At 33.8% G+C, this 22,474-nt stretch overlaps 2 protein-coding genes across 2 annotated transcripts; both read right to left on the bottom strand.

The window, feature by feature from the left end:
• Positions 1 to 973: 973 nt before the first annotated feature.
• Positions 974 to 1,939, bottom strand: OR14J1 (olfactory receptor family 14 subfamily J member 1). The gene has a single exon (XM_001491601.4). The coding sequence runs from the start codon at positions 1,937 to 1,939 to the stop codon at positions 974 to 976; it is 966 nt and encodes a 321-aa protein (XP_001491651.4).
• Positions 1,940 to 19,542: 17,603 nt separating this feature from the next.
• Positions 19,543 to 20,487, bottom strand: OR2B4 (olfactory receptor family 2 subfamily B member 4). Its single transcript, XM_001491628.3, has one exon. It carries the CDS (start codon positions 20,485 to 20,487, stop codon positions 19,543 to 19,545), a length of 945 nt encoding a protein of 314 aa, XP_001491678.3.
• Positions 20,488 to 22,474: the final 1,987 nt, after the last annotated feature.

Raw genomic sequence — 22,474 nt, 5'->3', positions numbered from 1 at the left:
GTATACAAGACCTGTGATTCACATACTGATAGTTTTGAGCTTTTCCTGTTTCATTCATCTTTGTTCCATTTTGTGGACCCAGGAGGCATCCCTGTCTAACTCTAAAAACCATCTTGTCAAACTCTTCTTCAGATCCGAAGAGGAAATGAATTAATATAAACATCTCCAGTAATGGGAAAGTAGATGCCCGATGGCTATTTCATTAGTGAATTATGGTAGTTTATGCTTATTTTTATTGATGATATGTATATATATATATATATATATATATATATATACATACACACGTACACATATTGAGAAACAAGGCATTTGCAATGAGTAGAGGCAAATAAGCTTTGAGTCAAACAAATATTAGTTTGAATCATATATTTACTATTTTTAATTTGAGAAATCTCAAGAAAATTAATTTGCCTTAAATTTAGTGTCCTAATTGATAGAATGGCAACAATGTGGCACAGCTAGAAGAGTTGTTTGATAGAGTTAAAAGATAAATGTGAATAATGCACCTGACATTTATTAGAGACTGAAAAAACTTGAGGGAAAAGCTATTACAATACATAATAGAAGAGGAAAATTAATATGGACACTTAATATAGGTAAGAAACTTGGAGAAATCACATAAAAACTCTATTAATATATTATCTGATAATCACAGTTAGCCTAGCTGACATCAGTCTGGAATTTATTTGTTAAAAGTCAACTTCAAATTATGCTGGCCAGGTTGCAAACTAATTGCCTTTTCCCTTTGACTTCAGAAAAATTCCTAAAATATACCTTAAAATAACAATGGAATTGAAGGAAGAAAAATTAATATCATTAGAAGCATAACATCTTAAATTTTGAAGAATTCTATTCTGAGAAGAATATAAATAATAGAAAAGCTGGACAGGCGTTCTGAGAAGAAATTGTAAATATTTACCCCTCTAACAATCTGAAACATCATAGCAATACCGTTTATTTGTATGGTTCTTTAGAGTTTACAAAGGGCTTTTAAATACATTTTTCTCTGAGAAAATTCTTCTTTTGACAGTACTTTCCTTAGAGCTGCCTTCATAGCTTCATTCCGTAAACTATAGACAATTGGATTGAGTGTTGGAGGTATCACAGTATAGAATATGGAGAACATGAGGTCCATGGCTGATTGAGAATTAGAAGGGGGCCTTAGAAACTCAAAGCCTGCAGCTGAGAGGAAGAAGGTGACTACAAATAGGTGTGGCAGGCAGGTAGAGAAGACTTTGGTCCGGCCCTCAGCTGATGGGATTCTCAGCACAGCAGAGAAGATGCGAACATAGGAAAGCACAATGGAGATCAAACAGATAAATGCTGTTGAGGTTGTGAATGCAGCCACTGCAATCTCATTAATGAATTCAGAAGAACAGGCTAGTTTCAGCATCTGAGGAACATCACAGAAGAATTGGTGAATGACTCTCTCCCCACAGAGAGATAGGGAGAAGTTAACTGCTGTGTGCACGAGCCCAGAGAGGCCTCCAGCAATCCACACAGCTATCACTGCCTGCCTACAAGCATGGGGATCCATAATGGTCTCATATTTCAGTGGTTGACAGATGGCTACATACCGGTCATAAGACATCACTGTGAGGATGGCCACTTCTGACGAGGCCAGAGCTATGAAGAAGAAAACCTGAAGAATGCATTGACCAAGGGAAATGTAACCATTATTCATAAGTGAATTTGCAATGGACTGAGGGACTGTGACAGAGATGAAGCAGAGGTCCAGAAGAGAGAGGTGCTTCAAGAAGTAATACATGGGGGAATGGAGGCGATAATCCAAGGTAGTTATGGTGATAATGAGGAGGTTGCCTATCAAGGCCAGCAGGTATGTCACCAAAAACAGCAGTGCATGTAAAATCTGAAGCTTACGGTCATCAGAAAACCCCATGAGGAGGAATCCACTCGTTGAGGTCAAGTTGGCCATGGTCACTCTGAAGATAGAAAGTATGATTCTGTTTAGAAAGCCAAAGAACAGTGGGAAAAGAAAGTGTGATATTTAATATATCTATAATGTCAAGTAACTCAGTGTACTCAGAATATAGCTACTGAAATCAAGGTGAATTTATCTCCATACCTCTAGAGGTAACATTTAATTCAGAAAGATCTTTAGCGGTTATTCAGAAATAGAACTCCTAAATGTGATCAACACTTTCACATAGGTTGAAAATTTGTGAGAAATTTCTGGAGCAGAGTTTAGATTCTCAAAGGTAGAAATTAATGGAGACGATAAAGTCTTTCCCTGCAACAAAGTCAGTGAAAATGGTACTTATATACTAGTATCATTACATCTTACATATGATATCTTAGCATTGCAAGGATGCATTAAAACTTCCTTTGTTAACCATTTAAAATAAAGTTGTTCTTATTACCTTGTAAGTGGATCTAGAAACAGACTGGAGACACGCACAGGGGAAATGTTAGTTCTAAGGACAGTCATATTTCTTGACTCTGAAAGGCTCCTAACATTTTTAAAATATAAAATTTAGTTGGAATGAACTTCCCAGAGCAAGCTTGAATAGTGAAATGACTCAAAATTGTAAGATGCAGATGCCACTGATACCAAGCATTGAATTCTGAGGTTTGGAATTTGATAGATCTTGCAAATGATGATACCTCGTCCTTTTAATTGTTATCATCCTTAGAATGACTTGGACTTGGACATTTTCAATCAAATTCATTTAAACAGATAATGATAATTTTCTAAAATGTATTTTATTCTTACTGTGTGATAGGCAGAATGCTAGGTAGTAGAGTGTATGACTTTCCAGTATTATATCACATTGTGACTTCTCCAGTAAGAATAAATAATTCTTTATTCTTTTTCTCTAGGACTTGAAATATATTAGACAGTGAGCGCCCATTTCTTAAAATAATCAACCAACCAACCAAACAAGCAAAATCTTAATGCCAGATGTAACGTAATTGTTAGGGAGATTGGCTGGCGTTACTTTTTATGTTAAATGTGTTATTGTAAAATCATAAAATCACTCTGTGTATCAGAATCACCCTGATAACTTATTTTTACTTCTTTAAAAAAAAGCCTGTAGATTTGTTGAAAGGTCAATCCATTTTCACTGAGTTGTCTCAAGACAATTCCTTCACCATCTCTGATCATTTCCCTACCTTTGGCAATGGTATCTAATATACAAGCACTAAGTAAATATTTATTTAACTTAGTATATACATTATTGACTTCAATTTTATATAGACAAAAAGTATCAAGTTACTTGAGTTACTCCATCAGATATTATTTTATTCCATTTATTAATCCCTCAGTAAATGAAAGAGTTTGAAAATTACTTGAGCTAGTACCTTTCTGTTTTGCTGTAATTTATTTTGAGAACTTTGAAACTAATTTTTAGGAAACATCCTGGCAACAGCATGGAAGAAAATAAAACTAAAGAATAAAATACTGCCAGAGATGGTGAAGATTTGAACTCATCTATAAGTATGACAACAAGAGATAATAATTACAAGAGAGAATGAGCAGGTAAAATCTTGATGGTTGACAGATGTGCAGATGAAAGAGAAGTTGTGCTATTCTCTGAAATAGGTGACAGCGACAGGGAGATGGTTGAGAGAAGAGATGAGTTCTGATGGGAAAAGTAGTCTGAGGTGATTGTGTGCCAAACATAAAGTTGGATATGAGGATCTGACCTATGGTAGTTCTGAAAACACCACCAGTTCAGTAAGAATGTGAAAATCACGTAGAAAAGCAGTTAACCTTGCTCCTTTAAATGGCACTTACAAGAATATTTTTTGAGTAAAGAAAGGACAGAAAAGAGGTCTGAAGACAGACTTTTAGAGACCATCAAATTTCAATAGATGTGCAGAAGAAGACCCAGTCCAAGAGACTGAAAAAGAATATTCACAGAGAAAAGAGAAAAGCAGCAGTGAGTGGCATCATAGAGCCAATTGAAGATAGAGGCTTTAGAAAGAAAAAAAATGTGTCATATATTTAAGAAAGGAAATTTAAAATAACAAAAGGAGCACATTGAATATGCCATTGTGAAGTTCATTTGTAGATTTTCTAGAGCCATTTGGGAGGACTCAGAGATACAGAATTATGATAAACATGATTCAAAGAATGAATGAGATGTGAGAGGAAACAGAAATTATGGAACACAGCTATAAATTTCATAAAATGAGAAATTTCACTCACCAGAGTTGATCTTAGTCAGTAGAAACAAATATTATTTAGTCCTAAGATTGACCATCTTTATTCCAAAATTTAGCTGGTGGCTCAGTCTTTCAAATTTTCATGTAAGAAGAGGACTAAGATGCTTTCCTACAAGACTGAACAGAAAGCATAGACTCAAGGACATTTTAACTTCCCGCTAAGCCCGTGACACCTGAAATGAAGCCAGGACTACCCAGGCACTGGGGAACAAATTTGTTCAGTGTAGTTGGTGTTTCAGGTAAACACAGTGAGTTCAAAGCATGAGACTTCCTGGAGCGCTCCCTCAAGGAATTGCCTCAGTGGAAGGTAGTAAATTATCATCTTGGTTTAACTGAATCTTGTAGTCTGCATTCCAGGGAGGAAAACATGTATATTGTACACAACATTTTCTGTAGTATAAATCCAGACTTAGGTCTCCCTAGTAAGAAGTATTTTTGCATCTATTAACAATTTCAACTTTATTGGTCACCAATAAAATTGTAGGTACTTGTATGGGCCTCAGGTAAAAACAGAACGTCCAGTAAGCATGTGTTTATATAAACTCATACATAATCACAGAACCAAAGAATCTTAGAGTTAAAACTACCCCTAGAGGTCATTGAGTCTAAGCTTCATCCAACACTATATCTTTTCTAAAACACCTCTGAACCTGATAGTCCAGTTACCCTTTTAACAGTCCCATAGATGAGTAATTTTCATCCAAAGATGAATGTATTCAGTTTTCAAGTAACTGTGATTTTGAGAAAGACATTTTTTATACTGTGGTATGAACATTTAATGTAAGATCTACCTCCTTAGCAATGAAAGAAATTAAAAAAGAAATTTAAATTTTCCATCTACTCCTAAATATCAAAAATTCAATGTAAATTATATTCCAATTGAAAACCATTTAAAAATGGCTCTAAATATCTCTATTTTTAAATTTAATAAAAATATTTCATATTTTTTAATCTTAAGAAATTGAATTTCAAAGTTGTAAACCAGTGGGCCTAGTTTTGATTCCCAGTGACTAAAATAGTACTGCGCAAGTATCACAGTAAGTATCTCAATAAGTATCACACTTGTTTTTACAAGGCTATTATGAAGAATAAAGAAAACAACTAATAAGTGATAAAAAAAGATATTCTGAGGTTCAGTTTTGAGGAGAGAATTTTCTAATTTAACATAGGTTTTTGTTGCGATCTGATGAATATATCCAAAGATTTCAACATATTAAAATAGTGAGATAATTCAAAGAAAATTGTGGCATAGTTCAAATAGGATAAAATACTGAAATATATTTTAGAAATAAAATTACATAAAAATTGGAGAGGTGTGTAGGTGTTTTTTATTTTTTAAAAAAATAGATAAATCCAATCAATATATGTCAAAAACCTCCAATGACTACCAAAATAAACACTCAAAAAAACTCAAAATAATAGCTGCTGTTCTTATCAGACCAACGCTGAATTAATCATTCAAAATTGAATACTTTAAGAAGATTGTAGACAAATGAGTGTGTTTATCAACAAAAGTGATTAGATATCATTTATTCAAATTACCAGAAAGTTCAGAAAGGACCTATATTTTCAAACATTATAAATGGTGTCAGTGAAATAAGTCCAACAGAGAAAGACAAATACTGTGCGATCTCACTTATATGTGGAATCTAAAAAGACAAAAATATGAATTCATAAATACAGAGAACACATTAGTGATTGACAGATGTGGGGGAGTGGTGGGTGGGTGAAGGTGGTCAAAAGGTACCAGCTTTCAGTTATAAGATAAGCAAGTTCTGGGAACGTAATGTACAACATGGTGACCAAAGTTTACAATACTGCATTGTGTATTTGAAAGTCACTAAGAGTGTAGATCTTAAAATTTCTCATCACAAGAAAAAAATTGTTACTATATGAAGTAATGAATGTTAACTAAGCTTATTGTGGTAAAATTATTTTGCAATATATACACATATCAAATCATCATATTGTACACCTAAAACTAATAAAATGTTATATATCTCAATAAAACCGGAAAAAATTAGGAGCGATAACTGAAAAATCCCAAAATACTTGGAGATTAAACAATACACTTCTAAATAATACAAGACCAAAGAAGAAATCCCAAGAGAAATTTAATAATATATTTTAAAAATGGTTGTCTTATATGAATCAATTTAAATTTATGATATATGTCCCTGGGATCAAACTAGGAAAAGTTGGTACTAGTTATATTCAGATAGAAGTTTTCTCAAAATAAAAGATAATTTTCAAACCCTATTCCTGGAGATACAACGAATACACTAGTATAAGGAAGCATTTTTTTTAAGCAAGATTTTGGATTTTGTACAAGAAATTTCATGTAGACCTTTTTGAAATCAGTCAAAATTTAATTGCAATGTTATTGTAAAATTCTTCTTCTTTTCCATCTATAGTTCGATTTCTAATTCATGCATCTAGAACTTTAAGATCCCAGCTCTTAATCCGTGCCATGAAGATGTTCTTCCACAACTTCCCTTGACTAGCAGAAAGCCTATAACTTCTTTTTATCAATAATCTAATTGATAACGTTGGATGATCTGAAACTGCTTATAAGGCTCAGATGGAAAGAATTTTCCATTAAAAATTTGGTTTTCACTTTACTTTTTTTTTTTAAAGATTGGCACCTGAGCTAACAACTGTTGCCAATCTTTTGTTTGTTTGTTTGTTTTCTGTTCTGCTGTTTCTCCCCAAATTCCCCCTGTACATAGTTGTATATCCCAGTTGTAGGTCCTTCTAGTTGTGGCATGTGGGACACCGCCTCAACGAGGCCTGATGAGCAGTGCCATGTCTGTGCCCAGGATCCAAACCAGCGAAATCCTGGGCTGCCGAATTGGAGCACGTGAACTTAACCACTCAGCTACGGGGCAAGCCCCTCACTCTACTTTTGATGTTTCCCCATTGTCTACGAAGATGAATGATAAAACAGAAGGAACTGAGTCATCACTGCTCTTCCCCTTGGTATCAATAAAGTTTTTTTTATTTCATTTGGAGAATAGTGAACCATTAAAGTATAAGATTGTTGATAGTTTATCTAAGCTGCTCCAAAGTATTGGTGCCTTGACATCCATTTTGTTTGATTAAGTGGCCTACAGGGACCTTCAACTGATGCTAGCCCCCTCAGGCGAGTGTACGCTTTAGATAACAGCTCTCAGAGTCACAAGCAAATGTAACTTCCTGATATGACTTCATAACAGTCTGTGATCAACAGTCTCTCCTCTGTGTCCCTGGGCCTTCCTCTTGTGTGCCCCTTACATAAGACCCTTGTGGAGCTTACCAAAATCTCACTCTTTCAGTTTGAATTGACCAATCTGGCCTTAGCCTGGGAAACCCAAAGTACTCAATTCATGGACCTTAATAAGGGCATGTGCCCCAGATCCTATCATTCTCTCTGGCTGCACTCTACTCTGACCTCCCCTGTAGCCTGTCAAGGCATGCTGTGTGCTCCCTCCAGGACCTGTGAGTAATAAACTTCTCTGTTTCAATTTCTCTTGTCATCGCTTATTGAACCTCACTCAACTCACCATCCAGCATCCTGTGCTCCAGTTAACAAATGTTGATTTGACAAGTCATAACAAAGAAGCTAACTTGTCCATATCAAATTTAAAGGGCATCCTCCCCAATACCCACGGAGATTTATTTTTTTAATTACTATACAATGAAAGTGACTTTTTGGTATGCATTTCTATTAATTTTAATGCATGTATAATTTCCCATAACAGCCACCACAATCAAGATACAGAAGAGTTCCGTCAACCCCCAAAACTTTTCTATACTATCTTTTTGTAGTCATACCCTCCCCCTATTCAAATATAATCCATGCCAATCACTGATCTTTTGTCCATCACTGTATTTTTGTCTTTTCAAGGATGTGATAAATATAAAATCACATAGTATGCAACCTTTTGAGTCTAGCTACTCTGAATTAACATGATGCCTTTAAGATTCATGTAAGTTGCCACATGTATCAAAAATGTGTTTCTTTTTATGACTGACTAGCATTCCATTATACAAACCTGCATATAAAACCCTGCATAGGTTCCTTTGTTTTCTTTCCTCTCAGTTGTAGTCATCCTTTATGTTGTAATTGCATACACTCAAAACCCAATGGATAACTATTATAAATTTTGCTTTTAACCATCCAATATATCTCTAAAGAACTCAAAAAACAAAAATAGACTATTACATTTACCAAAACACTTGCCATTTCTGTTGTTCTTCCTTTATTCCTATGTTCAAAGTTTCCTCCTAGCATTATTTAGCAATTTTTTTAGAACTGATCTGCTGACAACAGATTTTCTTCTATTTTCATCTGAGAATTTCCTTATTTCACTTGTACCTGGAATAGCACTTTTCCTGGATATTCAATTCTCGTTGATAGTTCTCTTCCCCATCATTTTAAAAAATGGTGTTCCCCTTCCCTTGGACATCAATGATTTCTGATGAGAACTCTGTAGTGTTTTGTCTCATTTTTTCCTCTAAAAATATCACCTTGATTTTCATCTGATTGCTTTCAAGTCACTTTTTGTCTTTATTTTTCTAAAGTTTGATTATGATGTATCCAGGCATGGTTTTCTTTGGGTTTACTTTGTTTGAGGTATACTGAGTTACTAGAAGCTATAGGTATGTCTTTGTCCAAAATTGGAAAATTTTCAGCCATTATTTCATCAAATATTTTTCTGGCTCTCACCCTTCTACTTCATGTATCTTGTGATCCAGCCATCTCAAAATGTGGCTTTCAAGGTTGATGAAGCACAGAAGGAGTGCAAGAGGTAGGAAAAAAATTTAACTGTCAACCCAGAAAAGACACTCATCATTTACACTTACATTTTATTTCTCTGAATTGTGTGGTCCCAATATGATTAGAAGGTAGATGATAAAATGAGATATTACATGTGGTAAGAAAGAGGAAACAGTGTGGTGCCACATTACCTAAACTAAAATACGTACAGATGGATTGAAATAATGCATAGATATAAAAAAGTGTGTGGGTTAGGAGTCAGCCACCAATGGCCTACAGATGGTGCATTTAGCTGCAATCAGGTAAGGTAGCTTTTCTTATTCTGTCATGGCCCTGGACTTAATTTTTTCCATTGTCTTCATTTAAAACACACACACACACACACACACACACACACACACACACACACACACATTTAGAGAAAGAATGTACAAGACTAACTGAATGAGCTTCTAAAGTCACTTTAGGCACATGCACCAAATCTGCACCCTACAGTCATTGCCATGATGCCTGAGAAAACGTTTAAAGGAAATACTAAAGGTGGAGGAAAGAACCACAGGAGAATTTGGCATGATTATTTGTCAAATCATTTCCTTCAAAACTAGATCCTATTCCTTAGAAGGCGTTAGTAACAAAGAAGTTATTCAAAGGGTACAAAGGGAAACTTGAAGTTGGCCAGTAAGGATGAGAGCAACCCTGCAGAAAATGAGGTAGGTACACAAAGCCGAAGTGCTGCAGATGCCAAGTTAAATGTGGACATTTGTGATAATTGTACTTCTGAGGACTGCATATTTTAAATACTTTATATTTTTATTGTTTCATAAAATTGTAGTTATGTTTTACATTTTTAAGTTTTGACTTTAGCACACCTAATATTTACTGATGTTTTGAGGATATGTTAATTGTTACTAATAGAATATCTCAGAATTTAGATTGAAAAGGGAGAGCAGAATTTTCCTTCTACTCTGTGGGAGGATTTCTCTAAGTTCTAAAGAGGAGTTTCCCTGACAGCACACATATCAGTCATTTTGATATAAATTTATGCAGTGTTATTTTTAACTGCATCATTGAAATATAACCTATACATAGTAAGATTCACCTATTTCATGTATTCCATTCAATATTTTTTAGTAATTCGTAGTCATGCACTCATCACCACAATCTAATTTTAGCACATCGTTATCACCTTGAAAAGAAATGTCAGAAAAGGGAAGTGTTGTTTAATGGGAATAGAGTTTCAGATTTGCAAGATGAGAAAGATATGATCTGTTTACAACGATGGGAATGTACCTAACACTGCTGAACTGTGCACTTAAAAGTGGTTGAGATGGTAGATTATATGTTATGCACTTTTTACCACAATAAGAAAAATTTAAAATTAAAAATAAAAATGTCATACTCGTTAGCTGTCACTCCCTATTCCCCATCACCCTCCTACCCTAGGCAAACACTAATCTACTTTCGAACTCTCTATACTTGCCTATTCTAGACATTACATATAAGTGGAATAAAAATATGCTGTCTTTGGTGACTGGCTTCTTTCACATAGCATAATATTGTTAAGTTTTATCCATGTGATAACATTGAGCACTTCATTCCTTTATATCCCAGAATACACTGTTCCAACATATGAACAGACCACATTTTATTTATCTATTAATCAATTATGGACATTTGGGTTGTTTCCGCTTTTTAACTATTATTGATACTACTACTATAAACATTCATGTACAAGTTTTTATGTGAACATATGTTTTCCTTTCTTTTGGGTATATACTTCAAAGTGGAATTGCTGAATGACAAGGGAATTCTGTATTTAACAATTTGAGAAATTGCCTGTTTTCCAAAGTAGCTGCACCATTTTACATTCCCACCAGCAATGTAAGAGGATTCCAATCTCTTCACATCCTTGTCAACACATTTTACTGCCCATGTTTTTATTATAGTCATTCCAGTGGTTGAGAAATGGAATCTCACTGTGGCATGATTTGCATTTGCCTACTAACAGTGTTGACTATATCTTCATGTCCCATTGGGTTATTTGCGAGTCTTCTGTAGAGAAATGTTTATTCAGATTTTTCACTTGTTTTTTAGTTCAGCTGTTTGTTGTTTTATAGTTGAGTTGTGGTAGTTCTTTATCTATTGTGAATACAAGTCCTTTATCAAATATATAATCTGCAAATATTTTCTTTCATGCTGACTTGTCTTTTCACTTTCTTAATAATGTCCTTTGAAGACGAAAGTTTTAAATTTTGTTGAAGTTCAATTTATCTATTTTTTTTCTTTTGTCATTTGTGCTTTTGATATTATGTAAAAGAAATCATCGCCTAATGGAAGATTCTAAAAGTTTTACTGCAATGTTTTATTCTAAGAGGTTTATAGCTTAGCTCCTACTTTTAGGTCTATGAACTATTTTGAGTCAATGTTTTACATGTAGTGTCAAGTAGGGGTCCAACTTCATTCTTTTGCATGTGTATATACAGTTGACACTACAGCATATGTAGAAAAGACTATTTCATTCCTATTACATTGTGTGGCACTGTTGTTGAAAATCAATTAACCATAAATGTAAATGTTTATTTCTGGACCATCAATTTTTTTCCATAAATCTATATGTCTATCTTTATGGCAGTGACACAGTGTCTTGATTACTGTAGCTTTGTAGCAAATTTGAAATCAGGAAGTGTGAATAGTCCAATTATGGTTTTTTACAAGATTATCTTGCTATTCTGGGTCACTTGCATTTCTGTATGATTTTTAGGATTGTCTTGAAAATTTTTTTAAAAATGTCAGCTGGGGTTTTCATTAGAATTGTTTTAAATCTGTAGATAAGTTTGGGAACGTTGAAATCTTAACAATATACAGTCTTCCAATCCATGAGCATGGAATGTCTTCCCGTTTATTTAGATCTTTAATTTTTTCCATGAATCTTTTTTAGTTTATTCTTTTTGATGTTATTATAAATGGAATTGTGTTCTTAATTTTGTTTTCAGATGTAATTAACAGTGTACTGAAACGTAATTAATTTTTGTATATAGATCTTGTAACCTGCAAACTTGCTGAACTTGTATATTATTTCTAACAGATTTTTAATGGATTCCTTAAGATATTTATATTCCTTACGACATAGAAAATTATGTCATCTATAAATAGACTTAGTTTTACTTGTTACTTTACATGTGGATGCCTTTTATTTCTTTTTCTTGCCTATTTCCCTGAGTAGAACCTCCAGTACAATTCTGAATAGAAAAAGCAAGAGTGGACATTATTATCTTCTTCCTGATCTTAGGAAGAAAACATTCAATCTTTCATCATGCAGTACGGTGTCTGCTGTGGGGTTTTTTGTAAATGCGCTTTGTAAGGTTAAAGAAGTTCCTCTCTATTCCTATTTTGTTGAATATTTTATCACAAAAGGCTTTTATATTTTGTCCTATGTCTTTGTCTGAGACGAGATGATTGTGTGGTTTTTGTCCTTTGTTCAATTAATACGTAATTACATTAACTTATTATGTAACTGTGTATTACATTGACTGATTTTTGGTTGTTAAACCAAACTTTCAATTTTGGGATAAATTCCATTTGATCACAGTGTATAATTCCCTTTATGTGTTTGCTGGATTCAGTTTGCTAATATTTTACTAAAAACGTCTTGCATCCGTATTCATAAGATATATTGGTATATGGTAGTATTTTCTTGTGATGTAGTTATCAGTTTGGTATAAAGATATTCTGGCTTCGCAGAATGAGTTGGTCATTATTCCCTCCCTTTCTACATTTTGGAAGGGTCAGAGTAGGTAAAAGTTTGCCAATTTTGTTGAAATTTTCACGAAACCAACTATTTATTTTGTTGATTTCCTCTATTGTTTTTCTGTTGTCTGTTTTGTTCCTTTCCTCCTAATTTTTATTATTTCCTTATACTTATTTTGGGTTTACTTTGCTCTTCTTTTTCTAGTCTTAAGTTGGAAATTTAAGTAAGTAATTTGAGTTTTTCATATATGTATTTAGCCACTGTTTTAGCTGCATCCATGTGTTTTTATATGTTATGTTTTTATTGCATTCATCTCCAAGTACTTTGTAATTTCCCCATGCTTTCTTCATTGTCCCATTGGTCCTTCCAGAGTTTCACACATATATGAATTTCCTAAATTGCCTTCTTTTATTTATTTATTTATTTTATTGCTGAAGAAGATCAACTCTGAGCTGACATCCATTGCCAATCTTCCTCTTTTTTTGCTTGAGGAAGATTAGTCCTGAGTTGACATCCACTTGAATCTTCCTTTATTTCAGGTTTGGGTCACTGCCACAGCATGATTGATGAATGGTGTAGGTCTACACATGGGATTAGAACCCATGAACCTGGGCTGCCGCATTGGAGTGCACCTAACTTAACCACTAGGCCATGAAGCTGGCCTCCTTAATTTATATTTTATTTACATTGCCATGAGGAAATATAATTTGTATAATTTCAATTATTTTAAACATATTGAAGTTCTTTTATGGCCTAATAAATGGTCTATCCTGGAGAATATTCCATGTGCACTTTGGACAAATGTGTATTCTGTTTTCTTAGGTAGAGAATCCTGTAGATGTCTGTTAGGTCTAGGAGGTATATCGTGTTCCTCAGTTCTTCTATATCCTTGTTTATGCTCTTTCTAGTTCTTCTGTCCATTATTGAAAATGGAGTATTGAGTTCTCCAAATACTCTGTTTGAATTTTCTGTTTCTCACTTCAATTGTGCAAGTTTTTGCTTCATGTGTTTGAGTGCTTTGTTTTTCAGTGCATATATATTCAGTGTACATAATTGTTCTACATATTCCTGATTAATCAATACTTTCATCATTATAAAATTGTTCCTCTTTATCTCAAGTAACATTTTTGTTTGAAGTTTATTTTGCCTCATATTAGAATAGACCCTCAAGGTCTTGTTGCTTGTGTGATGTATCTTTTTTTAATTCTATGGAATTCTTCAATTTGTATGTTGGCATCTAAAATGTGTCTTTTGTAGACACACATAGTTGATCTTGATTTTTATCTAGTCTGTCAGTCTCCATTTTCTTATTGGATTGTTTAATCTATTCACACTTAATGTTATTATTAACATTTACATCTGCCATTTTGCATCTTATTTTCTCTAGTGGCATGTCCTTTTTGTTTCTCTTCCTTCTTTACTACCTTCTTTTGTATAAAGTGGATAGTTTCTAGTGAACATTTTAATTCCTTCAATGATTTTTAAGTATACATTTTTACTTCTTTTAAAATGGTTGAGATGTATAATATACATTTGGTATATTAATGGCTGAGATATATAATATATATCTAAACTTATTAGAATCTACTTCAAATCTATACTAACAATTCTCACGAGATATGGAAACTCTGCACTTATATAGCTCTATTTCCTTTTCCATTTTCTGCCATTATTGTTATACGTATTTGTCTACATAGAATACAAACCCAGCAATACATTGTTGTAATGATTACTTTATACAATACTTTTGCTTTTAAAGAAGCTGAGAGATGTAAGGAAAGCAGATATATTTTTATAGATTTTGTTATATTAACCTTTTCATTTACCATTTCTGGTCTCTTCATTTCTTCCTATATATTTATGTTATCATATGGTGTCATTCCCTTATTCCAATGTAGCTTTCTTCCTACCTGCCTTCTTTGTGGTGAAATTGTCAAATATATTATATTTCTATGAGTTATAGACACAATGATACAATTATATATATATTTATGCAATTACTTTTAAATATATTGAGATGAGAAAGAAGAAATATGCAATTGTACTGTTTTTAGTTATATATTTATCCTTATGGCACTCTGTTTTTTCATGTGGATTGAATTACTTTATGGAGTCATTTAATTTTAGCATAAAGAACTTTCTTTATTATTTCTGGGGAGGCAGATCTACTAGCACAAACACTGTTTTTCTTTAACTGGGAATTTCATTTCACCTCCATTTTCGAAAGACAGTTTTGTGACGTATAGTATTCTTGATTGACAAGTCTTTCCCTCAGCACTTTGAACATGTCATCCCACTGCTATGTCAGGAAGTCAGCTCTTAATCCTATTGGGATTCCCTTGTAAGTAACAAGTTGTTTTTTTTCTTTCTTCTTCAAGATTTTTTTCTTGTCATTGCTTCCAGAATTTTTACTACGATGTGGCTGACTGTGAATCTCTTTGCATTTATCTTACCCGGAATTCACTGAGCATCTTGGATGCATAGAGTAATGTTTTTCACCATATGTAGGAAATTTTGAGCCCTTATTTGTTCTGTTCTTTTTTCTCTCTCCTCTCCTCTACTACTCCCATTCTCTCCTCTGCTACTCCCATTGTTCATATGTTGTTGCAATTAAAGGTGTCTCACATTTCTGTAAGGCTCTGTCCATTTTTTAAAATTTTTTTCTCTCTGCTGTTCAGGCTGCATAATTTCTATCAGGCTTCATGTTCATTGCTTCTCCTTCTGCCAGCTCTAATCTGCTTTCTTGCCCCTCTAGTGAATTTTAAATTTCATTTTATTGTACTTTTCACCTTCAGAATTCCCATTTCTTTTTTTGAGGTATAATTGACAAATAACATTATATTAGTCTCAGATGTGCGACATGATTCCGTATATATTGCAAAATGATCACCACATTGGTCCACTTAATATCTGTCACCATACATAGTTACAAAAAGAAATTTTTTTCTTGTGATTAAAACTTCAAGATTCGCTCTCCTAGCTACTTTCAAATATTGAATACAGTATTATTAACTATAATCACCATGCTATAAATTACATGCCCATGACTTATTCATTTGATAGCTGGAAACTTGTACCTTTTGATCCTCTTCACCCATTTCACCCACCTCTAACTCCCTGGCTTAGGCAACCACCAACCTATTCTCTATATCCATGAGTTCATTTTTGTTTGTTTGCTTTTTTTTTGTTTTTTGGCTTTTTTTCAGATTCCACATATAAGTGAGATTATACAATATTTATCTTTTCTGTCTGACTTATTTTGTTTAACATAATACCTCTAAGGTCTACCATATTGTCAGAGATGACAAAATTTCATTCTTTTTTTATTGTTGAATAATAGTCCATTGTGTATATACCACATTTTCTTTATCCATTCATCCATCAGTGGACATTTAGGTTGTTACTATGTCTTGGCCATTGTAAATAATGCTGCATTATATCTTTTAATTAGTGTTTCATTTCCTTCAGATATATACCCAGAAGTGGCATTGCTGGATTGTATGGTGGTTCTATTTTTAATTTTTTGAGGACACTCCTTATTGTTTTCCATAGTGGATGCTCCAATGTAAAAAATTGGGGAGAGAGTGGGAAAACTTGATTTCTTCCTGACATTATTGGGAATTTTCTAGTGCTTTTCTAACAAACAGTAGACACCAGACTTTGTTTTGAGATAAATATTTTTTACCTTATTGAATGTGCTTCCTTAGTGTTCCTTCTATATCACAAAGCATTTTTCTATTTAATGATTTACCAATATTTGTAAAATTTGCTAATATAATATTTAATATATTTACTAGTGTTTTAGCTATACTTTCAGGAATATTAAAAATATTTCTTCATTAATCATGCTTTCAACATGGTGCTATATTGATTTGCCTGCTTGACAGTATATGTACTATAATTTATTTAATTATGTATTTAAATATATAAACTTCTAAAATATCAGACAGCACTTATGCAGAAATATTAATTTCATTTATAAAATTAAAAAGTCAAATTTTTTTGTTGTTTAAATCTCAGGTTTTCACTGTCATATATCTGTAACATTGAAGATAAATAAAAATATGTCCCTAGGGTACATATCTGGGACAACCTCTCATGTCAGCACTAAGTTTCTATGTGGACCCATGTTTTTGTTTAAAAACGTATGAAACTTTCACAACATAATATATCCATCTTTGCTCCAATACAAAATAGTTTTAAGGTTTGAAAAATAGTTTCAAAATAGTAGTTTCAATGTTCAATTATTTTTAAATTTATCTAGACCTTCAAGCAAAACTAACAAACTCAAAATAATGTGGTATTTTTGACCTCAAATACTCACTGAGAAGTACAACACGAAACTTCTGAGAAGTATACTGCATTAATAGAATGAATAATATTAAAAATTTTTTCTTAATACATATTAAGTTATATTTTATATGATGATGATATGTGGTTCCATGTAAAAATTAATCATGAGTTGTAGGAAACACTGTGATCAAATTTTTTTTAATGTTTAAGATTCTTTTCCAGATTACGTTAGAGTTGAGGAAAACAGACTCTTTTTCTCTTGTATAACCAAGGGCCTTCTTTTTCCCAAAAGCTTTTACCCCATCTTCCTGCTTCATCTGCCTCATGATTGAGCCACAGAAAGTAGAAGTGCTCACTCCACTGGAAGAAAGTAAAGCTTTGCACTGTTCTTTTTAGGAGGAGAGGGGAGGGTTGCAGTGGTCCTTAGGGAAAAAAAGGAAGGAGCTCTAGACCCAATTATACTTGGTGTACTTACTGAACCTTTATCATGTTTAAAGCATTATAGAGAAATCTACAGAAATATGAGAAATTACAAATATGAGTATTAAAAGGGCTTGGGAAGGACTTATATTGAAAGGCAATGCACTTAATGAAATGTTCAAATAGGACCCATCTGAGGAGCTGGCACTGATGTGCTTGGGGTTAACTAGTGTTGTCAAAAAACGAGTTTTAAAATGCAGTTTAATATGCTGAGTTGGAAAAGACCAGGATTCATGCTGGCGTATGGGGAGAAAAGAGATGTTCATGTGAAATATCCCATGACATGTGGTAATCACAATTTACTAAAGTATTTTATCTTTTGGTGGAAATTTTATGCATGTCTTCTGTTATATCCTATCTTCAATACTTATAATTCTAAAGTTTTATAATTTTTATCAGTGTTTAACTCAGATAGATCATTAACGTTCCCAGTCATATACCAATTTAATTCAGATCCCAGAATTCACAGTCAGTATATTTATTCCCCCAAATTAAGGAAGTTAATGAAACACACTGATGCATTTTCAGAAAACTGTTCATGTTTATCAAGACCTTAGAGCATATCTTACTAAGGGACTCTGATCCATTATTTTGAAATAACTACAGAGAACAGGAATAGGTAAATTGATTAAGTGTATTTATAGACAGATTGTACTTTGGAAAGGATAATTTTATAAAGAAAGCTTGGGGATGTGTATTAAAAGGGAGAGAATGTCAAAAATTATACTGATGGCTCAGAGTGAGTGCTTAGTTCATGATTTTATAAGTTATCAAATAGAAAATAATGCAGAACTCTATGAATTAAGAATTAAACTTTTATTATTTAGATTCCCTTTATTAGACACAGTTACAATATTAAATTCAATGTCCTGAGAGAAAAATAATTTCACATATCTTTGAATTAAGGCAAATGTTAGTATCCCCATTTGGTGGTAAAGAAACTATAGTCAAAGTTAATCAACGGTTTTCCCCAAAAGACACACAGCTTGTACATCCCTCTGTTGGTGGGGCTGCATATGCCCATTAATGAAGAATGAGATTTGATTTACATTTCAGGCAATGACATTGAGCTTTTTCTCAACTCACTCTATTTTGTTTAGGTATCTTTGACTAATACGTATTTGTGAGGCAGTTTATAGCCAGGGGCCATAAAACATTTAAAAAATAAATAAAGCTAATAGATCAACCAAGCCTTCGAATTCAACGTGATATTCTCATAATCCCCACATTGAAATAAGAGTAACTTACCTAAGTCAAGTGGAGAAGGAAGCTATCTTGTCAAACTTGGAAATCACTAGTAAGTTTTCTTGAGTTAGAATATTTTTCATCTGAGGTTTTTCCACCACGGTTTACTGTTCAAAACATCCCACTGTTTTCTCTCTCCTTCTAGAGTAAGTTTTATTTGTATTGATCATGACCTCACTGTTTATCATTGCAGCATAAGACTGACTAAGGTTTATGGCAGAAATAATTTATATTTAAAATCACTGGATTTCACTTTGCATATATATATATATATATATCTCTTATGTGCTTTTGACCTAAATGTCTCTTGATTTCATTTATGTCTGGGGCCTTAAAAAAGCCCTTGGTGGATGATATAATCAGATATTGAATGTCGGAAGATGACTAAATGCTGTCAACACATGTTGATTAAGTTAACTCAGTATAGTAGTGACATTTTTTTTGAAAGATGCAATCATTTTCAATTTACTTGAGATTCTTTTAAAAATAATTTATGCCAAATATATTTTCTAAACTTTCTAAATATCTGTTCTCTAGATATTATACCAGTTTTCCCCTTGAAACTAAGTTAAATAGTAGTTGGGGTTAGGGAGAAAAGTGACATGATTTGGTAGAATTCAATATTTTAAAACAAATATTCTCATAAGTGGAAAAGTGCTATATAGAGATCACCAAGAGTTGATTATTTCTTTCTTGGTCCTGTTCCACTGGTGAACTTTATGACACTTGATACACTGTTCTTTCATCACTCCCATTTCTGTCTGACACCTTCTTTGTAAGGCAAACACATCCACCCTCTCTTGTTAGGTCTCCTTTTCAGAGATCATCTTGTTTTGACCCAAAACTCCTTAGCCACTACCCTTCTCAGGGCAGCTTTCACATCCTTGTTCCTCAGTGTATAGATAAATGGATTGAGTGTAGGTGTGACAATTCCATAGAAGAGAGCCATGATCTTCCCCCTGTCACGAGAATAGCTAGAGGGAGGCTGCACATACATACTGATGGCTGTAAAGTAGAAGAGGGAGACCACCAGCAAGTGTGAAGCACAGGTATTAAAGGCCTTCCAGCGACTTTCAGCAGACCGGATTCTCATTACTGCCTGAGCAATGAACACATAAGTGCCCAGGATGAGGGTGAGGGGCACCAGAATTAGCAAAGCCCCTAGCACATTGAACTCAGCTTCATTTATGTGAATATCAGTACAAGCTAGTTTCAAAAGAACAGGCACTTCACAGAAGAAATGGTCCATCACCCTCTGTCCACATCTTGGGGCCAAGACTGTGAGAGTAGACTGCACAAGGGAGTTAGCAAAACCACTAATCCAGGTCCCAGTGGCCATGTAGATACAGTGTCTCTGGTTCATGATGATGGGGTAGTGAAGAGGCTTGCAAATAGCAACGTATCGGTCAAAGGCCATGACAGCCAGAAGTGTACATTCAGTAGAACCCAAGGCCAAAAAAATATAGAGCTGGGCAACACAGCCACCATAGCTAATGGTCTTTTCTGGTCCCCTAAGGTTGACTAGCATCTGTGGGACAGTACTAGTAGTATAGCAGAGGTCCAGAAAAGAGAGATTAGAGAGAAAAAAATACATGGGACTGTCAAGTTGGGGATCCAGGTGGGAAACTAGGATAATGGAGATATTTCCAAATAAGGCAAAGATGTAAGCCACCAGAAAGATTACAAAGAGTGGTGTCTCCAGCCAGGGTCGGTCAGAAAATCCCAATAAGATAAAATCATCTAGTGAGCTCTGATTGTTGATCCACATATTGGCAGTGATATGTGAAATTCCAGCTGAGATTTCTAAATATCCACTGCTAGCGATGGCTATCAATAGTACAAGGAAGCCACCGAGAATTAGGGACCAGAGATGCTGAGATGAAATCCTCATTTTTGCTTTAATCTACAATTATATCCTGATTACAGCAAGATGTTGAGCAACCTTGTCAATGTAATATTGAAAGATTATTGAGAAAAGAACAAAGAGATCATCCACAAACTAGTTTACAAATTTAGCTTACCTAATGGGTCTTTCCTGGTTAGTTATCATTCCCTTTGGATTTTGATATCTTCTCTTCTAAGAATTTCCAATAGAACTACCATCAATCCTACATGTCATGGATATTTAATGGAAACAATAGAGTATAGATTAAAACAGATTGGGAGAAGGCAGAGCCCTCCAAATACAGGTTGAACGAAGGACAAGAAGAAGAAGGCAGGTAGATCATCAGCTGAGGGGAACTCAAGGCATCTTCTTGGCATCTTCACCCTCCTCAAACTAACTCTGGTCAGAAACATAATGGGAACTGGAGCACTTCATAAAATTTGCACGATGAAAGGATAGAATGTCAGGACTCTTTTTATCTCTTCCAAGCATTAATGCTGATCCTATTCAGAAAACTTAAAAATAGGAGAAAGAAACAAAGACTCAAACAAGATAACATACACTCAAAACAGTGAGGCCTTAGAACTTTGCTTGCTCTGAAAATGCTCCTGTAAAAATATCTGGATAAATTTGATGGAATTTTAACTTCTGAGTGAAATCATCCAAAAGAGTTTCAAATATCTGATTCTCTGAAATTGGGGCTGTATATAAATTCCTAATCTCTCAGCATTTTATCAATACATATAAATTCAATCATCTCCCTCTCTCTCTTTTTTATTCTCATTTCTTACTTATTATTTATGTTATTTCTGCCATCTGGAGTGCTTCAATCCTACTCTTCTCTCATCTGAATCACACAATTCCTTTATGATATAACTTCTGAGGAACTCCAATGACTAATTTTCCATTCTCTAAAATCTTAAATTTCTTTCAGTTTAACTCCCATATTACAGCAAAGTTGCCTTGTATTTTTCTCTAGTTCTTCTATAAAAGGCATTTTTCTTCTTCCTTCAAATCTCAGTCATTCCATTTACTAGCTGTCTGCTTTGGAGATGTGCTTCAATTTTCTCATCTTTAAAATGAGAGTAATTATACCCAGCTCCTAGGACTAAGTGGTATAATGTAAATTGCACACATAGCTCAGTTCTTTGCACATGCTAATGATTCAATAACTATTAATCATTATTATTTTTTCCTAATTTATGAAATACTTAAAAATATTGGATTTGTCTTCTATTTGTGCATCTATACACAGTGTATAATGTATTTGTAACAAATAGATAATTAACAAATATCTACTGAGGGATAGTAAACATGATGTGACTGCTAGGAAAACAGCCCAGGACTCTTTGATTACTTATTTTTCTGATACTCTTAGTTAACATTACATTCCATTGTTCTTGTGCTCTTAAATTTAGTAGGATTAGTAGACTTAATTGCCCAGGTCTGTTTTTGTGTGGCTATCAAGTTATGAATTAAATAGTGTTGGGGAATGAATGACGATGAGAAATAAGAAGTGCTTGTTTCATAGCCCAAACCTCAAAATTACTAAATCCAAAACTGAGCTCATTATCCATTCATCTCACACTTCTAATTTCTTTGTTTTATTTATACAAACACATGTCTTTTGGTACCTGGAACCTAATCATTCTCTTTGAACTGTAATTGTCTATGTATCATCCAAGTTGTCAAGCTGGACCAATTCATCTTTAGCGTTGTTGCTCATATCTATCCATTAAATCTACACGTATCCAAACAACATTAAGGTAGACACATAGAAAATAGTTCAATGTTCAATGGTCTCTAGCTTTCAAACTGGTCTTCCCACTTACAATTTCTCTGTCATCTTCAAAGCACCCTAGCATATTAA

The sequence above is a fragment of the Equus caballus genome, chromosome 20, assembly GCF_041296265.1.
Source record: "Equus caballus isolate H_3958 breed thoroughbred chromosome 20, TB-T2T, whole genome shotgun sequence".
NCBI classification, from domain to species: domain Eukaryota; kingdom Metazoa; phylum Chordata; class Mammalia; order Perissodactyla; family Equidae; genus Equus; species Equus caballus.
This window is presented reverse-complemented; position numbering and strand designations above follow the sequence as displayed.

Excerpts from the sequence above, each read along its gene's own strand:
- OR14J1 (XM_001491601.4), bottom strand. The coding sequence starts at position 1,939 with ATGGCCAACTTGACCTCAACGAGTGGATTCCTCCTCATGGGGTTTTCT.
- OR2B4 (XM_001491628.3), bottom strand. The coding sequence starts at position 20,487 with ATGTGGATCAACAATCAGAGCTCACTAGATGATTTTATCTTATTGGGA.